The 21,454-nt window shown below is 36.0% G+C and overlaps 1 protein-coding gene across 1 annotated transcript; it reads right to left on the bottom strand.

The window, feature by feature from the left end:
- Nucleotides 1–4,853: 4,853 nt before the first annotated feature.
- On the bottom strand, nucleotides 4,854–15,683 carry LOC107873252 (protein CELLULOSE SYNTHASE INTERACTIVE 1). Its single transcript, XM_047401806.1, has 8 exons — nucleotides 15,439–15,683; nucleotides 14,765–14,898; nucleotides 14,034–14,107; nucleotides 9,803–12,851; nucleotides 7,137–9,681; nucleotides 6,409–6,863; nucleotides 5,536–5,652; nucleotides 4,854–5,396 (listed from the first exon to the last, which is right to left on the bottom strand). The coding sequence occupies exons 2-8, from the start codon at nucleotides 14,765–14,767 to the stop codon at nucleotides 5,244–5,246; spliced, it is 6,396 nt and encodes a 2,131-aa protein (XP_047257762.1). The 5' UTR covers nucleotides 14,768–14,898; nucleotides 15,439–15,683; the 3' UTR covers nucleotides 4,854–5,243.
- Between the last annotated feature and the right edge of the window lie 5,771 nt (nucleotides 15,684–21,454).

Raw genomic sequence — 21,454 nt, 5'->3', positions numbered from 1 at the left:
CATTTTGTGTTCCTCACCCAGCATAGATCCTTCTATCTCCTTCATGCTATATCTTAATAGAAGAGAAAAATCATCTTTATAGAGCTCTTTGAACTTTTCTTCTTCCACAGTTTTTGTCATATCCTTGTCTTTGATTCTGAAACTATATATGGAATCTGGTTGCTAAGGTCCCCCTATGAAGATAAGGTAAAAACTGTGGGTGAGGCCAAGGCCGAAAGTGGTAGGAGACCTTTCACCCAACCACTCTCCTCTTCAACAGTCTTGGGATCCAGGCTTGGCCTCTCTACACTCCACTATTGTACTTGTTAGACGTGTCAAAGGTCAGTCCGTGGGGTTATGCTCATAAAACTTGTTGGTGACTTTCCATGGGTTGTGAGTTGCATCCAAGCTCCTTGGGCTGCTTTCGAGGAATCCCATCGGCCAAAGATAGTTTGATTGAGCTAAATTAGATTACTTAAGCCAGGGGAACCCCATATCCAGATGCGGCCCTCGAGAATCTTTTGAGAAATGGGGGTTGTGGTGGGAGAGGGAGAGGTCCTACTAGTAATAAAAAGATTGCTTGGAGCCCAAGAAATCACTATGTAACTATTGTATTGCTTGAGTAAAATAAAAGTCAAAATGTCTTTATAAATGAGAAGGGTCGATTATTTATAAGCTATAATGTTTAGGCATTGGCCATCAAGATAATGTTACTAGAACCCTAAAGTACTAAAGTATATGCCTTTGATCCATATGTCCAAACAATTGAAATGCACTAGCTAATATTCCTACATGATTCAGATCTTTATGTGCTTCATCCACGCACATAAACAGCTTGACACTCTTGTTCCCTATTTATCCTTTTTTGCCTCATCATTCTAGATGACATCTCACTGGCCCTTATCCTGAAGGAGATGATGTCTCTGCTATCTTTATCTCTGAGATGACCTTTTGTGGATGAGTCCTTACTGTATCGGACTGGTGCACTAGACTCGTCGTTGGTGCCACATGTCCCTAAGCTGATTCTACCCCTTATAAATATTTGATCTTGATTAGTCATAAATAAAAACGATAATAGGTACTTATTAAACTAGTATACAACTCTGCTAAAATAGCTAAGTTCTTATTCGAAAAGATTAAATACATTTACTAATCTAATAGCCAAATTCCATAATTTTGACATTCTTGGATTTGGAGTGGTAAAGTAGTTTCCTTGTGATCTATACGTCATGAGTTCTGGTCGTGAAAATATTCATTAATGCTTGCATTAAGGTATATTGTATACATCACACCCAAAAGGGTGCAACCATTCCTCAAATCCTGCATGAATATGGAATGTTTTACTCATCGACTGCCCTTGATAGCAAATGTCAACTAAGAACAGTTTTATATAGACATAACACTTTTTCTATTACCCTCTCTGTTTAAAAAAGGACGACCTATTTTTATTTGGCATGAAGTTTAAGAAAATATAGAAAAAATTTTAACTCTGTGATATTACATTAAAAATATGTCAAATATACTAAAATGTTTTTTAATTGTGTGGCCCCAAACATCACATAAAAAGTTGGAAGTAAAGTATTATGAAAAAAAAAAATGGATCATTTTTTTTAAAACAAAAGGAAAGTAGTTATTTTTTTTAAATGGGGGAGTATATCTTTTCTGGTTTCTTGATTAAGGCAAGGAGAAAGGATAAAGCTTCTAAATAATGCAATATACTTACTCATAGTAACTTGTATAAGAATTACAGTTTGTTTATAGTTATTGTTAACTATCAGAGACCAAGGAGCTTAAAAGATGCTCTAATTAATAGGTTTTTCACTTCCCATTTGGACTAATAATGGCAAGGAACACATCAAACTTTGCTTAAGTGACAAGTTGAATGAGTGATGGAGAAAAGTGGAAGCAAAAAATCAGCAAATGTAATAATGGAATGCTCTTTGTATTTCTTAAAGGACAAAAGTTTATGGATTTTAAGGCCTTTGGTAGCTCAACTGTCCTATATGGATTTTCCATATGGGTACTTAAAATCTCTGAGAAAATTGCTATATTTTTGGGTCCCCACCTACCCGTCTTCCCCCGAAAAAAGGGGAAAAAAATCTAAGAAAATATCTTTGTTCACAGGGTTATGGTTTTGGTGTACAACGCCATAATTTTGAGCAAGTTATATGAATTTTTACTATTTATATATTTTTTTCTACTTCATGGAAACCGGAGGAAGATTCTAGAATTTTTACAGTATGATGTAATACTAAAAGAAGAAGAAATGTGTCAAGTGGAGATTGATTTATGTTTGACCTCTTGATAAATAACAGAGCTTTTAACCAAGTACACATCAAATCTTATTATAGCATGAGTGTCAACGTATAATATTACATCAATTCTATAAATTTATACATAAAATACCTAATTTTATGAAAAAAAATATCGATTCACGCGCCCTAAAAATTCACATAAAATCATCTTTTCTAGAGACCTCTAACTAAGGGTGGAGGGATCTAAAGCCTCTCACCGACTCATGTCACTTTAATAAGTCTGTTTCAATTCAATATTATATTTTTCAGCACTATAAGTTCTCTACATTTTCTACTGATGCTCATCAATTCCAACTAATTGGTATCGTTTATATAAATATAAATATATATATATGTTTGTTCTATTGTATGAATGGAAAGCTTCCCATAGTCCAAAATGCTAATAATAATTTATGTAAGTGATGGAACACCGTAGAACTTTAGGACCATACATTGTTTCTTATAGCAGCAATTTGCCTAAGATCAAGTGCACTGAATTGCCAATTTGGGAATTTTTGTGGTGTTGTGCATGTGGGATGATTTGCTTGTTCGTTTTCTCATTTTGTTTGGTTTCTTGTTAATATGCTGTCATGTTTGAAATCAAAGGACATCATGATGTCACTGGAACAAAATTGAGCCATGTTAGAGGGGCTCACTTTTGACTCCTTTTTCACAAGGCCCATGCCAATGTGAGTTTATTTCTATTTGGATATGCCCTGAAAGTATTTCAATTAAAGATGTTTTTTGGGGTCGTTTTGGGGGAAAATAACATTGGCTACCACAAATTTTAAAGCATTTAATTCGAATACACTTTAGGCTCAAAATATTAACAAGTTATAGCCGAATCCTAAAATCTTACCATGGCCGAAATACATCTTTCACTTCGATACAAAAATGTCCATCTTCGCTAGATTATTTTCTGCCAAAGTAAATAAAGCAGTGGTTGACGCTTGTTTCACTTGCCATTCATTTTCAAATAAAGTATTGCATTATACTTTTTTGAAAGAACTCTAAGAGGAGGAGAAAGATGGAGAAAATACTGGTCACCATCGGAGAATATATTTTTTTGGGCCAAGATTGTCGGTTATTTGGTACTCCTCCATTTATACATGGTGTAATTAGTGTATAATAACAATATAACGTGTATAATTCGTGTGTTACATATGCACAAATCTACATTGCATAGGCGTGAAGGATTACAATGGACACAACTTATACAACAAAATAGGCGTGAAGGATTACAATGGACAATGCAATGCAAGCTTCATGAACACCTTGCACCTAAAGCCGAGCTAAGGAGTCAAGGGATTTTCATCAAGTCATTACTTTGGATGTGAGAGGGTGCGTGAAGTGAAGGCTTGAAGCTAAAAAAAAAAAATGCTAAAATGGAAGTACAAGACTCCACTTGAAAGAATACTTTGATGGGGAGAAAGAGGATATTTATGCAGAAGGCTTTCTTAAAACACGTATCATGCCTAAAAGAGACCCTTGACTCATTCTTGCAACATGCAGTAGACCTAATTTCTTCTTTTTTTTTCTCTATTCACAAGTAGAAGGTAAGAGTCATGCATGTAGTTTGTTGATCGTGTGTTGATCGCGCTTTCACACACTAATCCACACAGGTGCAATCAATCATCATATTGATCCTTAAGTCTCATTGTTGGAAGGGCTCGACTTCAAAACCATGTGTGCAATCATCATATTGATCCTTAAGCCTCATTGTTGGAAGGGCTCGACTTCAAAACCATGTGTGCACACACTAATCCACACAGGTGCAATCAATCATCATATTGATCCTTAAGCCTCATTATTGGAAGGACTCGACTTCAAAACCATGTGTGCAATTTCCACCTCATACAAGGATCGATCTAGACTAGTGCACCATGTGTGCAACTTCCACCTCATACAAGGATCAATCTAGACTAGTGCACCGAAGGTCATTGTTTTCAACTTTTAATGTTTGACATATAAGTAATAACGAAAGGGACAATTTTCAAATTATCTCCAATCTAGTGGAACAAGAAAGATGAATGGTTTTCTCAGGTAAGCCAATAAAAACGAGAAAATATAATAGTAAGAAAAAATCAAAATCAAGTCGGGTTCTCTCAGGCTGATAAACCCACTGAATTTCTTATAACCTCCTCTTGATACACGTTCCACTATCCCAATATGAAGCATCGAAAGACCATTTTCACATGCAAAAGAGTTTACTCTCTAATTTCATGTTATTTATTAGTTAAAAGGACAACTAAATGAAGCCACTTATTTATCTCATAGTTCGCTGTCTAAATTAGTGTACTTGATTTTTTAACATCTGCTTTTCTTGATCAGGTTACATTTGAACTTGTAATATGTTTTATGCAGCTCCTACATCTATCCAAGTAAGATTTCAAACAAATAGAGCCCTTCTAATTTCATTCTAAAAATTGGTAAGAGGCAATGTAAGGCTGCATACAATAGACCCTCGAGGTCGGGCCCTTCCCCGAACCTGCGCATAGCGAGAGTATTAGTGCACCGCATTGCCTTTCTTTGTTAACAGCAATATACATTTATCTTTTAAGGAAGCACAGATGATTGATATTCAAACAAAGTGCATGCAGCAGACTGAATTCTCACTAACAATAAGTGAAATGGGAAGTTATGACTTACAATACATATCCTCTATTAGGCAGTCCAAACCAAAACACTGTTTTCTTTCATCAAACAAATAAGAACACAAAAAATACAAAGGAAGCAAACCATGAATCCATGTCCCTTCCTTAACGATACTTCGTGACTCAAGTTACAAAAGAATACATTCACGAAAGCTGTTACACCGAAACTAAATATGATCATGAGTGGTAAAACCTATACCAGACACTATATACATTCACCTTATAATCAAAACAGGAAGAAAGAAGGAAACAAAAAACAGAAGATTGTTCCAAAACATTTACTCCTCTAACCCAAAATGCAATTTGAGTAAGAACCTTATTCCAACTGCTGCTTATTGGACCACTGGAATTCTATTTCCAAATTCCTTGAGGGTCCGCTTTTGCTCTCGGGCAACAAGGTGTACTCCCCAGCGACTGCACCCAGCATAACCACACGGTCAATCTGGATTGTGACCTTCCCAAATGAACTCTGTCATTAAAGTGGAATGAATTTAGCAGAAGTTGATTAGTGATAGAAAAATCAAGCAGCATATTTTAGCAAAATATTCACTGTGTCCCATTACTTGTAATACTTGTATCCTCATATCACGATTCTAAAATTCACGTACCTTCCCCATTTTGCTCTTATTCTTGCATGAAATATGGAGCTTCTGGCCTTTAGGAGGACTTTCAAAGGACCATGAAAAGCTCTCATCAAACTCTGGATTAGGACCAGTTGAAACAACCTAAAAGATGAGAAAATCAAGGAATTGTGAACCATATGAGGGTGTGAAGGGAGCATCAAGAAAAGATCTAGGCATATTGATTGTACCAAAGAAGTTTTAACTTAATTATTTTGTTGTTGGAGAAGTACAAGTCCTGGGTACCAACAATTGTTGAATCAAATATCACCAAAATTTCCAATGCATTAACTGAAGTAGACAAGTTAAAACTCTCTCTACCATGGGCCTTTCCAGTGGTGACTCAAACCCCAATATCAAGGTTGGAGCTGGAGCTTCCTTTAGTAAACAGATCCATTTGTTTTCTAGAGACATCTTGTTCTACTTAATTTACAAGTTTGCAATTTAGGGTAATTCACTCCCTCCTTCCCCTTTCCTCCACCATCATCCCGCCCCAACACACAAAGTAAGAGTTCTTTATAAAATTAGAGTTTAGTCTGTTAAGACTACATATACTACAAGTTATCAAGGATAACAATTCAAATAACTGTAGACATTTGAATTTCAGATAATACCTTGTAACTGCCATGGATAAGATTTTGTAACTATTCTCATCCCGTATCTATTAATATGACGAATAAAGAAATGAAAACACAGTTCAGTTCTCAGTTTTATTCTCTTATCGGAAGCTTTCCATGGTATCAAAGCATTGATCCATAACTTTTTTACATGGTCAACAGCAAAAGAAGGGTCCCAGTCCCACGTATCAATGAGAAATGGACCTGTACATGAAATGAAAAGGTATTTGAAAATTGGCAGTACCTTCGTTTGGCGAGGTGGAGTATTTCCAAGGGTAAGCTTGCAATAAACGCTTGGATTTCCAACTGATTGTCTCATGTTGTTCCCTCGCTTTATTATTACCACCAGAGTCCCAGGCAAACACTGCAGTAAAAACTCTGACTTCTCCTGAAACCGAGGGGGCCCAGATTGTATCAGATACTGCAACAACGGAATTCCATCTGCAGCAGCAATTGATTGAGCCCGAGACACTTCAGCAGGACATGCTGACCAAGCTTGTCGGAGAAGAAACAGAGCATCCAAAGCAGCTTCTTGAGTTGCCTCTGAACCGGTCTTCAGCGATGTCACTAGATGTGGAATACTCAGGGTTGCAGGTTCAGTGGCTCGTAGACGGGGGAAGTTTCCAAATAGTGCATTCAGAGCCTTGAGATACTCCTCATTTACAGTTCCCGAGGCCCATAAATCTTTCTCAATTGCAGCTACAAAGCCAGGAAATCAATTATATAAGCCATCAGCACTAAAAGAACATATAATTACCCATGTATATTACACTCGTACAAGTTCCAGACAGATCATATCTTGTAAATTAGAAATTATTTCGTTTGTTTTCTTTCATTCAACAATTGCATTTCTTAATCAAATTATGAGAACTAGTCAAATTATCTTTTTCCAGTCATTTTCTATCCTATTTTTCTTCTGCAGTTGCAATGCAGATAACTCTGTAACAATGGAGTACGGGAAAAGAAAGTTACCAGTGATAGCCCTGACAGTTTCACTTGAAGCATACTCTTGAATGGTATTATTGGAAAAGAGAAGCTTAATGAACATTGCTGCCTGTACTGATGTATCCGGATCACTTGAACCAATCAGATCTAACACGACCTGGACACCACCAGCTTCGGCAACTGCTCTCTTATTTGATCTGCTATACATGACAAGGTTCTGTAAGGCACATATAGCGACAACTTTCATTTCTTCAGTAGGCTGATCTTCAAGCAGATTCACCAACGCCCGGCAAGCTGAAACAGCGTCACTGCTTCGAGCAAGAGCCTCATTCTGGAATAGGTCACCAAGAGCAAGAGTTGCCAGTAACCTTGCTTGTTGCCCTTGAGTCTGCGGATCCAAAAGATACTGTGATAAGGGCACAATTGCTGACTTGGTGGCTTTTGTTTCTCTGATCTTCACATTGTTCAGCAAAACCTCAAGGAGTCTTGCAGCAGTTTCCTCACAAAGGTGGCATCTGAGAAGTTCTAAGAGAGCCTCGATCGCCCCACTTTCAGCCATAGCTCCAGCACTGGTGGAGTCATCAGTCTCCAACACAAGAAGAGCATTTAATGCACCAAGAACTGTACCTTCAGAGCCAGAACGAAGCAATCTTACCAACACTGCAACAGGTACTTCCAGATAAAATTCAGAGCTAAATTGTAGAATACTGGATAATACTGCAGCAGCTGCCTCCCACAAGGCATGAGGGAGTGAAGGGTCAGCATTCAGTATTACTTTAGACAGTTCACCAACACCACCTTCTTTTGCAATTTCATTTGGCCAAGCAAGTGCAACACAGACCAAGGCCTTCACAGCTCTCTGCTGCAAAATTGGTATACCAGAACCAAGGACCCGTACAAGGGGACCAATCACTTGCTGGATAACTGGGTCCCTCTGCAGGTGTTCTTCTAAAAGCAGGTGAGACAGAAGCTCAGCCGCCAGTTGTTGCACGGCAGAAGCGGGAGAATCAAGTAGCGGAATAAGAGGTTCTATAGCTTGGTGAGATGACAAGGTATAATCAGCTCGGCACTGCGGATGCTCTAGGATATTCACAAGGACCTGCAGCGTGCTGTGCTGCCCATCAGGTCCAAATTCCGGTCTCGTCAGCAATACAAAAAGTGGCTCTACCACCTTTGCAGCAGAGGGTCCTTTAGCAATGGTAGCATTATTTGTCAGTATTCTGAGCAATTCAGCAAATGCAGCACAGAGGAAATCTGGTGCTTCATGCAGAATGTCAAGCACACTCTCAATAACCCCAGCCTTGACCATTTCCATCTTACAGGAAGGCCTGTCTTTCCCCAACTTCACAAGCGCTCTAGAAATAGCTTCATGAAGTAAATAGTTTCGGCCATAAAGAAGGCCAACAAGGGGAATGACTGCGCCATGTGCTGCAACTAGTTCAGCCAGCTGTTCGTCATCCACTAGCTTATCTAATGCACAAACAACGGAATGATGAGCAGGACTAAATTCAGTAACAAGAAGAGAAACCAAAGGCTCCACACATTTAGCTGAAGCCACTGTAGACCTTATTCTTGTATTTCCAAACAAAACAGAACACAACTCGGCTGCATCACCCTTCAGCTCCATTGAGCAGCTTGATGCAAGAATTCGGCAAAGAACATCCACTGCATTCAGCTCGACGTCTGCAACTGCAAGAGCTTTTGAAGGATTTTCACTGAGAAGCCTAACTAATGCAGCAATGGCTGCATGCTGCTCCCTCTCCAGACCAGTATTCAGAATCTCAACCAAAGGCTGCACAGACTGTCTAGCTGATTCTGCATTCCTGATGTGATCTGCTGAGAACAGGTTCTCCAAGGCTTTGGCAGCACTATACCTAGCCCCTCTTCCACCAAGACGTAAAACTGCAATTAGCTGACCAACAGCACAAAAAGCCGATTCATGTCTGCATATTTCAGCAGTAGTAAATAGGATACCTAACAAATCAGTGGCAGCTTCCTCAGTTGCATCTTGTGGGCCAAGTGAAAGGTATTTAGTCAGTGCTTCCAGAGCCCCAAATTCCACCATAATAATTTTATTTGAAGGGCAATCTTTGGCAAGCTGAATCAGAAGTCCAAGAGCTAGAAAAGGTGCACCAGGACGATCAGGGATAGGTTTTAGCAAATCAACAAGTGCCGGTATAGCTTTCCTAGAAGTTGCACCAACCCGAATATCATCAACCCTAAACAACCTCTCAAGTGCAACTTCATCTGGGTTACGGACCAGCGCAAATTCCTCTGATAGTGCAACAAGGTCCTTTATATCTTCATCAGCACATCCAAGCAACGTTATGATTCCGGATGGTGCTCCTGAATTTGCAATAGACAGCAGAGTTCCCCTGCTACCATTACAGACAAGGCTGGCTACGGCTTGTGCAGCAAAATACCTGTTTGCTGACTCTTCTGACTTCAGCAGATTAGCTAGCACTGGTATAGCTTTCATCGTTCCATTTGCTCGTATGATGTCTCTATCTTGAAATAAGATTGCCAGGAGCAATCCACAAATCCATATGCTGCTATCCTCCTTGAAATCAATCTGCAAAAGTTTTCACAAAGGTCATAAATTACTTCGGCACAAGAGATATAATAGAACAAAATCAAGAGTCATGGGTTAGATGGTTTTCTACAACAGAAAGTAAACACTAAAAAGTGCTTACCTGTGTAAACTGTGTAAAAGATAGAGAGATTCTCTCTGTAAGAACTTCAATTGCACCAGCCTCCATAATCTCTACTTTACTTTTATCATCACGACTGGCAAGAACAGAAAGTAGCCATATAGCTATATTGACCCCCGAAACAGCTAAAGTACTTTTCTCCATCTCATCCTTTCTTGATTCTTCCTCAGCATTTCTGGAGATACTTATTGCAATCTTATCCCCCTGGTCGTCCAAATGTAGAGACTCTGAAGCATTTAGCATCCCAACTAAAGATTGAATGAGTGGAATACAAGAGTTCGATTCATTTAAATCTTCCACAACTCTCTGATGATTCACTTTTGCAGCACAAACAAGAAGTGCACTTCCTCCAATTTTAACCATAACATTGGAGGAACTGATTACCCTTCTTGCAACTGAAGAAATGCATCCATAGGCACAAGCAATAGCATCACCCAGAACAATGGGCTGAGCTTGGCAGAGTCTTGACAATATTTCAATAGCTTTGTCTTGCAACACCTGTGAGGCATCAGCAATGCATGAAACCACAGGGATTATGCTATTTGGATATTCAGCTAGAACTGCCCATGAAGGTTTGATACCACTATCTCCTTCCAGCCTTGAGAGGAAACAAAGTGCATCTAAAGCTTCTGATATAGCAACGGAGTCGCTGCCAGTTGATTCTAGGAAAGAAATTAATGCAAGAACTGTTCCACAATGGTTAACGCAATCAGTCAAGGCAGGATTAACCTCACTAAATTGAAGAAGACGAGCAATTGCTGCGGCGGCATGGGTCCTTCCATCAGTTATGCCTTCACGAAGAACTCTAGTAGCAGGCAAGATAATTTCTTCAGGAACTGCTTTCTTAGACACCTCAGGATCCAAAAGAAGATTGGCCAAAGCACATACTGCTTGTTCTGCAACTTGTAAAACTGAGGACTTTGCAAGCACCATTAGTAAAGGCAATGCATCTCTAGCAATTGCTGTAATGTCACGACTTTCTCTAATAGAGAGAAATATTGCAGCAAGGCAGCGCGACGTGTCCACTAAAATGGCTTCAGAATCAACATTCAGAAGCTTCACAAGTGACCATAAAGTCTTCACAGAAAGGGTACTTTCTCGCAGGTCCTTCCTGAGAAGGAAAATTCCAGCAAGAGCTGAAGCAGACTTAGCCTGAGTCTCCTCCTTGGTAGAGCTTAATATCTTTATCATCGTCTCAACTGCATCATTTGCTGCACTACCTTCACGCAGCATATCGCTCAAAGAGGCCACTGAGAGCAAACTTTTTAATGCATCTAAGACATAAATTTTAGACTCTGGAAGATCACTAGTTAATAGTGCAGTGAGTTGACTAATAGTTGCAGTATCTGATTTGTGAATCAAATGGTTCAGTGTCTTTGCAGCAATTTCCTTCCCATTGGAGCTACCATTTTTCAGAAGCCACAATAAAGCAGGAACAGCATCAGCACTTTCAACACAAGCACGGATATCTTCACTGTGATTACAGAGGTTTCCAAGAATAGTTGCTGCATCTTCCTTAGCTTTGGCAGACCCAGTTTCCAGAATTTGAACAAGTGGAGGTATGCCACCAGCTGCTGTAATGGCCCACTTACTTTCATCATTTTCATTGGATAGAAGACAGAGAAGAGCAACAGCACACTCCTGTTGCTGCTCCGATGAGAGTCCTAGAAGAGAGATTAACAGCTGAATTCCCTCACGACCTTGTAATGCATGCCATAAGCTACCTTCATTTTTGCATAAAAAAAGAAGTGACCTTATCAACTCATCCTGAACTCCATTTGTGGCCATTGTGATCAAACCAACCAATAGGCGTTTTGCATCAGAATTCACAAGCTTGCTAGACAGTACAAAATTCCCATATAAACTGGCAAGTGCTTCAATAGTGCGCTCCTGCACTAGAAAGGATAAGCGGGCTTTAAATTGCGTAACCAGTGTTTCTTCCACCTCCAAAGGATCTGATGCTCTTGAATTTTCTGCTTTGCTATCATATATCATGAGAGCTGAAGCTAAAGCCCCCAATGTATCAGCTACTTGTGCAGGAGAGGTGCAAGATTCAAGGCTTTGACCGAGACTTGAAATGACATATGACAAGCCACCAGAAATATTTGCAAGCGCACACATTGCATGCTCCTGCAAAGCTTGGGCATACTCACCCTGCATGAATTCTTTTGAAGGAGCTATGGTAGCATTTATTAGAGCAGGAATACCACTAGCATTTGCTATTTCCCGCCGGGATTCTTTGCTTTGGGCAGAAAGAGATTTAAGAGCGCCTGCAGCTTCTGCTCTAACTGAGGCTTCATTGCCAGGTGCAAGTAGTTTAAGAAGTTGTTTGGTGGCCTCTGCAGCTAAGACTCTTGAGCAAACAGAAGAATCTTCCATCATCATACAAGCAAGGAGAAAGCAGACATTTGCCTGAGTACTTGGCTGTCCATTATTCAGTAGTTTGACAAGTATGTCCACTCCTCCAACTTGCACTGTTGCAGACCAGAATCCCTCAGTGCTGGTTGAAAGATTTTTTAAAGCCCCTGTTAGTAAGTCGTCAACTATATTTCCAGCTTTTAGTCCCTTTTTTAATTGCTCCCATAATACTGGCACAACTCCTTCAGTTGAAAATATTTTTGAGCCAACATGATCCTTTGCACCACCTTGAGACACAGCATATATAGTTTTTGCTGCTGCAATCTGACTTTCGGCTGAGCTTGACTTGAGAAGACCAAGGAGAGGTGGTATGCAGCCTCCTAGTAGCACTTTCACTCGCAATTCATTCTCTTTACAGAGAGAACCCAAAACTGTAGCAGCCTGCATCTTTACCCCAAGTGATCCAGAACGAAGTAAAGACACAAGTACTGGAACAGCTTGAGAATGTGAGCCAACAGCACTAAATGCATTTTCTCGTGTATCAATAAGCTCCAACAATTGCTTAAGTGAATTTTCTTTCTCTTGCATGGATGAGGAATTCTGCCGTAACTGCTCAATGCATTGAGCAACACTTGCTAATGTCCCATCTGGATCCTCCATGCTACTGCGATCTCTGCACAATTAATAGCAAAACGTTCTTTCAGGATATGTTTGTAGTCTAAACCAGCCATGAATACCATGAGGTAAACAGTAATTCGGGCCACATGAGGTTAGGAAAGCTGCATCATTTCAAATGATATTACAAAGTTTGTTTAAGTGCTGCTTTGTAACAACTCTCATCAGATTAGTATTATCAACAGAAAATAAAGCACAGGATATGGTCAACTGCAGATTAAATATTTTCAGTTTTAAAACGTAACAGCAAAGACCAGCAATGTCTAAAGCAGAAAGTAATCCACATTCCATAAACTGAATGCTATGTGAATCTATTTTGTAGCTTGGAGAATCATCACTATCTGTGGAGGAAAGGTGAACAAAATCAAGCTTATGCACGATTATGTTTTGTGCAACTGATTCATGTAGGAGTTACGAAAATGGATACTATATTCAGATAAAATATTGAACTCTTACAAACAACAACAACAACATACCCAGTGTAATCCCACAAAGTGGGATCTGGGAGGTAATGTGTACGCAGTCCATACCACTACCTCAGATGAAGTAGAGCGGTTGTTTCCGATAGACCCGCGGCTCAGGACAGATAACAAACAAAAAACATAAAAGGTAATACTATAAACACACTGCTAGCTAATAAAGGAAACAAGACAACCACAAGATAAATACTAGTATAAACTATCCATTTGAAATCATAGACATCACCGAAACACCACGAACAAGAAACCCTGGGCGCAGATACAAAGCACTCTTCCCTAGTATCAGGGACGAACTCCTACCCACTAACCCGCTACACTAATCCACGTACTCCACACCTTCCTATAGAGGGGCATGTCCACTGTAAGAGCATTTGTGCACCTTCTCATCACATGCTCGAACCATCGTAACCTCACTTACAAACAAAAAAGAAAAATTTCACAGACGATCTTAATTGAGGACTCATGAAGTATAAGAACAGTGACAGGATTTGCAGATACAGATTCCCTGAGAAGAGAGCAACAGTTAAGAGTTTTGCAAGGAAAAGTCTGCTTTCATTATCCTCATGCATTCATGCTTACAGGACAACAAGAATAACAACATCTCCTAACTATACAGCTAAATGCTTCTCACTGAGTACAACACAAACCATACACCAGATCATTATGAGCCCCCAAACTGAAAGCATAATGTTTAGACTAACCTCGAAGATGTCTTCATGATCGAATGTGGAGTTGGAGGCTCCATATCATGAGGTTTAGCATCCCCATTTCTTTCCTGTAACAATAAAAGAATTGATAGATATTAGCGAGGAATGTGCCAAGAGTCTAGATGTTCACAGAATCCATTGATGTCATTCAAGAAGGAAAACAGCACGAATGATGTTGAAATCAACCATCAACAGCATGACTGGCATCTAGAAAATAGCCAGTTTTGACTTTATGACTCAACAAAGTACGTAAAATTGTATAAATTTATTAAAAAAATTCTCAGACATGGAATCTTAGAAATATACATTCTAGATGCAGCATTGAGTGAATGATGTAACCCCTTTTAATTTGAAATGTTTACATGATACGGACAGCTTCTCCAACAAAAGGAAATGCAAAATAATATATTCCTCTCCCATTCCACAAGGTTCTCTATTTTCGAATGGAAAAAATAACAATTGGAACAATGACAATCACCTAGATTTAGCTACAGAGTAATACTTAGAACACGTGGAAACGAGAATAAACAGCATTACAGTTTGAAAGAAAAACAAAGTACACCAATACTAAGATTGCGCATAGAACTACTAGTAAAGACCACCCAGGTAGATTGAAATACACCAATTTTATCTCCAGATCTTCGCATAAAACAGTTCAACAGCTCACATATCTAATAAATCGAGAGGAAATTTACCAAATCAGTTAAGAAAAAAGGGAACTTTACCATATCATTAGTAGCAAGACTGCTGCCATTGGCAGCAGTGAACCTCCAAGCCAGTGTGGCAGCCAGCTTTGCTGTGATCTCGAGATCTCACTGCAGATCTACCTTCCAAGACACAGAAGAAAGCTCACAGCCTCCTGCAGAGGTACCAGTACAAATACATTTATTCTAGAACTTAACCAAATTAAGAAAATGAAGTGTCTTTATCATACATTATCAAAAGATACAGATCAAATTGTAATGGCGTAGTTTCCAAGAATGATAGTACCACTACAATTAACTTGACTTAGCTTATTTTCCAGCAATGAATTTACTTTGACTAGTCCAAAGCAACACTGACCAAATTCACATATGGAAATCACATAAATCTAAGATTAGATTCAGCAATAAATTGGAGTGGATAAAGAATTAAACATCATTTCCCTGTTTATATTTCCACAGTCCAGATCAAATTCACCATAAAAATCCAAGAAAACACGAGATCCAGATCACACAGCATCAAAGCTCACATCTTTACCTCAAAAACAAAACCCCAGACACACATATCACCAAAATGAACTATAATAAGATCTAATAAATGAGGGAACACTGAACCATTATAAAAACAGACTATAAAGAAACCAGCAAAATCTTGATAATTCAGGAATGCAGAAAAAGAGAAAGAGAAAAAGATAAACCTTGGAAGAGAAATATTTGGGTTATTGCATTTGGGATAAAGAGAGAGGTCTCGTAGTAAAGAAGATAAAGAAGAGTGAAATGAAGAAAGAGAGATATACGTATAAAGTAATGTAATGTAATGTCTAATGTGTGTGAGAGAGTGTGAGGTCAGAAGTAGGTGGAGGAGAAAGAGCACCGACAGACAGCTGAGAATGGAGGGGTAATGTGAGTGATGGAGAAGAACAAGCTGAAGAGACAAGTCTTTAATTTAAACAAGCTGAAGAGACCCTCTCAAGTCTTTTATCCCATAATATTATTAAGTTAAAAAACATAAAATTATTAAAATATTATCTCAATAACTATTAAAGTTATCTAACAATTTTAATAATTATTGTAATAATTTTTATAAGCATTGAAATAATTCTTTCAGTTATTAAAATAAAAATATTTTAAAAAATTGACCTCTTTTACTTAATTTTTAAAACTCAAAGAACTTTTACCTAATTAAATAACTAATTTATCCTTTTTAATAGCATATATCTCGTGAAAATGCTGCAAAGCTTTGGAGCTAGCTAGCTTAGCTATAGCTGGCTTTGCTTGGCCTGGATTTTTCTCTATCACTCCATTTTACTATCACTTAATTTTTGGCCATAACTTGCGTTCTTTTTTTGGCGCCCTTAACGTATCCATTTGCTCATTAAGCATTTTTTCCTTTTCTTTTAACTGTTAAAAGAAATTTTCTGTTTGAAATTAAAATTAAGGTTATGTTTTCTGAAAATTAAATCTGGAGTAAAATTACATAGTTTGATAGTATATTTGATTAATTAGTATTACTTGATAGTGTAAGATTATGTTTGAAAAGTCATTCAAAAAATTTAATTTGATACAATTATATAGTTTGACATATTTGATTAGCCAGGTAATTACTTAGTCATGAGGTGATTGGGTGTAATTGACAGGGTAATTACACTCTCTAATTCAATGGGGAGCTATGAATTGTTGGTAATTTAATTACAAGTTGGTTACTTTTTTATTTCTATTATTTTATTTTGATTTTTTTTTTAATTTTTTTATTCTAATATTTTAAAAAATATTTTTTATTTTATATTATAGATTTCGTTCCCTTCTGATTTTGAATCTTTACTTTCTGTGGTTCTATGCAATTGCTCGTATTATCTATTTTTTTATTATTTTTATATTTATTTTTTTCATTTAGTATAATTTTGTTAGTATTTAATTTTTTTAACAATTAAAGTAGAATTCAGTGTTGAATAAGGTTATACACTTACATTTTTCTTTTCTTTTAAATCATATCAAAAAAGGTACGAATATACTCCTAAACTTTGATAAATAATGCAGATGTATCCCTCGTTATACTTATATACCATTATCGTTAATGAAAAAGTACATATATACCCTTCTCACTAACGGCAAGACACATACCAAATTTTTATTCGTTTGTCTTTTTTTAATTTAATCGATTTAATTAATCTCAAGCCCACCTGAATCCGATTCTAATTTAACCCACACCCGACCCAAATAATAATCCAAATTCGATCCAATTAAAGAACCTTTAAGACGCGAATACGCATTAATTTAGTTCCATACATGCTCACCAAAGTTGTATACTCTGCAAACTTCTGGGCGAATAAATTGTCGATCTCTGGGATTTTCTTTGAGCCTTAACCAGTCATTCGAGTAAGTAACAGTAAGGTTAAAGAAAATCTTGGAAGGTTTTAAAGAGCAGTTAATTTATGCAGGAAATAAGCACATCAATTTAAAACGATATGCCTTTGGCCACTTTGGAGATAGTTCGGGCCAAGTTAATTTTGAAAGCATCCATCCAAGATCAGGAAAAAAACTTGAGTGGTAAAGAGCATCTGCAGTGTAAGATACGAAGCATTTTAGTGAGATTAGAAAAGCGAAGCTCTGTTTAGTTTGCTAAAAGACCACCTACAAATATCAATACATTGTGGAACATCGAGCAAAATAATGGGATTAACCTTCATGGAGGATACACTTTTGATTAGCTCAACAATGACATATATAAATGGGTTAAAAAATAATTTTTTCTTTCCCAATCCAAAATATTCATATGAAGCTGCAATTTTGGAAAGAATTATGGAATCTTGAAAAAGGTATCGTGGATTTCTCTTATGCAGAACATACAACTTTGGTGAGCATATGTGGAATCAAACTGATGTATATTCACTTCTTGAAGATTCTTTAACCGGATCGGATTTAGGTTATTATTTGAATCGAATGTGGGTTAAATTACAATCGAATTCGGGTGGGGTTGGGATTAATTAAACAGATTAAATTAAAAAGGGATAAACGAATAGATTGACACGTGTTCTGTCGTTAGTGAGAAGTGTGTATATGTACTTTTTCATTAACGGTAAAGGTATATTTGTACCTAAAGTATGACGAGCGGTATAATTATACCATTTATCAAAATTTAAGGATATATCCGTACCTTTTCTGAAACCATATTTACGTTTGTATGTTGAAATTAGATACGAGAGTATTTTTTTAACTTTTTCTTTTCGAATTTAAACTTATGTAATATTTTTAGTTTCAATTATTTGCTACTAGTATTGACTTGATATTTCACATTGCAAGATATTTATTTTTTAAAATAAAATTAATAGATTATCTTTTTGTTAAATATTTTAATAACTTTATAATATTATATTTATAATATTATTTTTTATCAAACATGCATTTCATGATGTTTTTAAAAGTCGCGTACTTTTGATTTTTATGATTAATTTAATTAAAATATACTAATTTAAAAAATATAAATTAATTAATTTTTATAATATTAGTTAAGAACATGTATTTATTAATTAATATATTTTCAAAAGATAATATACATATCTTAAATATGTAATTTAATATCATTTATAAAAGCTCTTATAACATAAATTTTTAGTTTTTGATAATTACCTTTTATTTAAAAATTTTAATATAACTATGTAATTACACTTTTATTGTCAAGTAGTACACTTATAATTATATTATGGCAAACAAATAATTCATCATAATTACTAGATTATGTAATTACTAGGCTGATAATTACTACTCTAGTAATTACACCAATTTCAAGTATTATATGACTTTCCAAACAGAACTTAAAGTTTATTTTAATAAGTCCTAAATTTTAATTTTATGAAATCATTTTAAATTTTTCTAATTTTTAATTTGTATTATCTATTTTTATGTTGTAAAATGTCATCGAAACTATGATATATATGAAAATAAATAGATGAACTCAAACTTTTGCACCAAAGAATGTAATATGGAGTAGAAGTATTTATTGATTCTAGAAGCAAAAGTTAGAATAATATAATTGGCATATTTTTTGAGTTTTTCTCTATGATTCAAGTTAATTATAAGATCTAAAGCAATGATGAGATAAATATATAGTGAACGAGAGTCTTGACGAAATGATCAACATTCTCTTTTTGAACAATTGTGGTGTACGAATCAATTTGTACGCACTCGACAAATTATGCATGTTACCTCTCACCAATATGGATATTGAGTAATTTCATTCACCAATATTTAGATAAATAAAAAGAAATTATGTAGTATTTTTATTTCCACTAAAAATTAAACCTGAGATTTTATACTTTCAATTATTTTTATCACTAAATCACGTCCTTGAGTGTAAAATAATCATCATAAATAAACAAAACTAAAAGTATATTATTTTATAATAATATAAGGCGAAATTATGTACATAAAATTTGATATGATTTGACTTTTAGAATTTTCACACAAAATAATAATTTTTTTTTGGTTTCCCATCCGATATCCAGTATCTGCATTGAAGCCCGACTAATTCGAATTTGCGCTGCGTAGGGCCCATTCGGAGGGAACCGCTCCCTAACAGAGTTTTCTCCATACCCAATATCGAACCCTCGACCTCTGATTAAGGGTGGAACAGCCCCATCTACTGCACCACAACCGATGCAGTGGAGCAACCCTCGACTATATTGGTCACAAAACAGTAACTAAATGCATCAGACTCTCATTTTTAATGAGTCAACAGTTTATTTGCAATAAGTCCAATGATTTTAGCTGGTAAAAGAAAAGAAGAAAGCAAGAAAGGTAACATAACTATACAGCTTCAGCCAAAGGCAGCTGAATTACGAGCTTGGCTCAAACCTCTCTATATTATTTTATTTTTCTGACTTCTATGGGTTGGCACAAAATAATATAATCCACTACATGTTTTTTGAAGTTTTTTAATTGGCATAAAAATGAGACAGAAAGATACACCTAATAAGGATGCTTCTATGTTGGACATATTTTAATTGAATTGCATGTTCTCTCATGCATGTAACTATTAACAGTGTTAATATTGTAGTATTCTGGAAATGCCCACATGATTAATAATTAGAATAACATATTTAAATCAATAAAACACTCCACATGCAATTTCGGAATAACTTGTGGACACAAGTTCTATTAGGATAAATGTTTTTCAGTAATTAAATTAGTTTTAAAATAAAAGAAACAAGTATTTTATAAAGCAGGTTTATTCAATATTTCTGCTATTATAACGGAATCTATATTTGTTTTTATTGTGAAAATGCTTTAGACTATTCAAAGAACATCGGTAAGTTGCTAAAATTAATAATTCATTGGGTAATTCATTGGGTAAATCATGCGACACTATTCATTCATGAATGATTTTTTAATATAATAGGTAAATAATGTTCTATAAAATCTATTTAGTAAAAATTCACTAGTGAACTAATTTAAAAAAAATTAAGTATAGTATTATTTTTAATACTTCAGTTATTAAATTTTTGGATCATAGTCCTTGTGATTTCTAGCTAATCACATTTAATGTGGATTTACTTAAAGTGCATACTTTTCATCCCTTTGCTTCAGGTTGAAATGCAGAGATCCACCAAATGTCAAGAGACCAGGTCCCTTGATAGTCAAATACAGTAAGACAGATATGAAAGAAGAACAATGTAGAAAGTAAATTACACACTATGTTTATGTTTATGTGAAAACCTTCTCGCTCAAGAGAAGAAAAATCACGATCCATCTCATAGGATTTGTCAACTTCTTCACTAAACACCAAGTAACAAATGTGACTACAAACTCTAATATCACAAGGATTAAACTCATAATCATAAACTCTTGTAATAACTTTACTACAAGATTGAGGCAATAACTCTATTATACCTTACTTGTCAACCAACTCTAGTCGACGACCCTAAGCAACACTATCCTAGGCGAACATCAAATAAATGACGAGAAAGACTTGACTAACCACTTGATGACTCGATCAACTAACTCTAATTGATATGACTCAACAAAGAACTTAGACAAGAGGACAATCTACACACCTTGATAACTCAAACATAGATTTTACAAGATAAGAATAATGTTAGACATAAAGACTCAAAGTACAAACCAAACACAACACACTGAATCAGGTCTCTTATTGAGAATGAGTTATATTTCATGGGATAATGATTTTTGCTTTTGTGAGATCTTGATTTACAAAAATTAGATTTTGCTCTTTGTGAGAGATCCTTTTATAAGAGAGAGCAAAATCTAGGATGCACGTTATTGGTCGAGGTTGGCAGCCTCAACCGTAGTGCTACTAACTTTTTACAAAAAATGTAGTTTCTAGTTATACTCAGTTAGCTTCTTCTAAAGTCAATTCCCTATGGGATGTTGACATCTAAACTTTGCATTCCCTGACTAAATTTATTCCTGAATTTCTTCGATTTTAATAAAATTACAACATTGATTTTATTCGAATAAAAACTTTTCAAAGTATCTATCTAAGTAATTTTGGCATTTTAAGTAACAATTATATATTTTTGTATTCGGATATACGAAATCATACAATTTTATCATTTATATAATTAATTTTATGAAGATTGAATTTTTTTAATCAAGGCTTATCTTGAAAATTAATTCAAACTGTTAAAATATTAATTGTAATTTGTTCTCAAAATAATTTATTTGGAGAAATATGTGTTTGATTTTATGAAACTAAGA

This window comes from Capsicum annuum, chromosome 12 (genome assembly GCF_002878395.1).
Source record: "Capsicum annuum cultivar UCD-10X-F1 chromosome 12, UCD10Xv1.1, whole genome shotgun sequence".
NCBI classification, from domain to species: Eukaryota; Viridiplantae; Streptophyta; class Magnoliopsida; order Solanales; family Solanaceae; genus Capsicum; species Capsicum annuum.
This window is presented reverse-complemented; position numbering and strand designations above follow the sequence as displayed.

Coding starts and splice junctions, on each gene's coding strand:
- LOC107873252 (XM_047401806.1), bottom strand. Junction 6,864..7,136: donor AACTGTCAGGGCTATCACTG/GTAACTTTCTTT, acceptor CTGGCTTTGTAG/CTGCAATTGAGAAAGATTTA. Junction 5,653..6,408: donor CTCCACCTCGCCAAACGAAG/GTACTGCCAATT, acceptor CTCATCTTTTAG/GTTGTTTCAACTGGTCCTAA.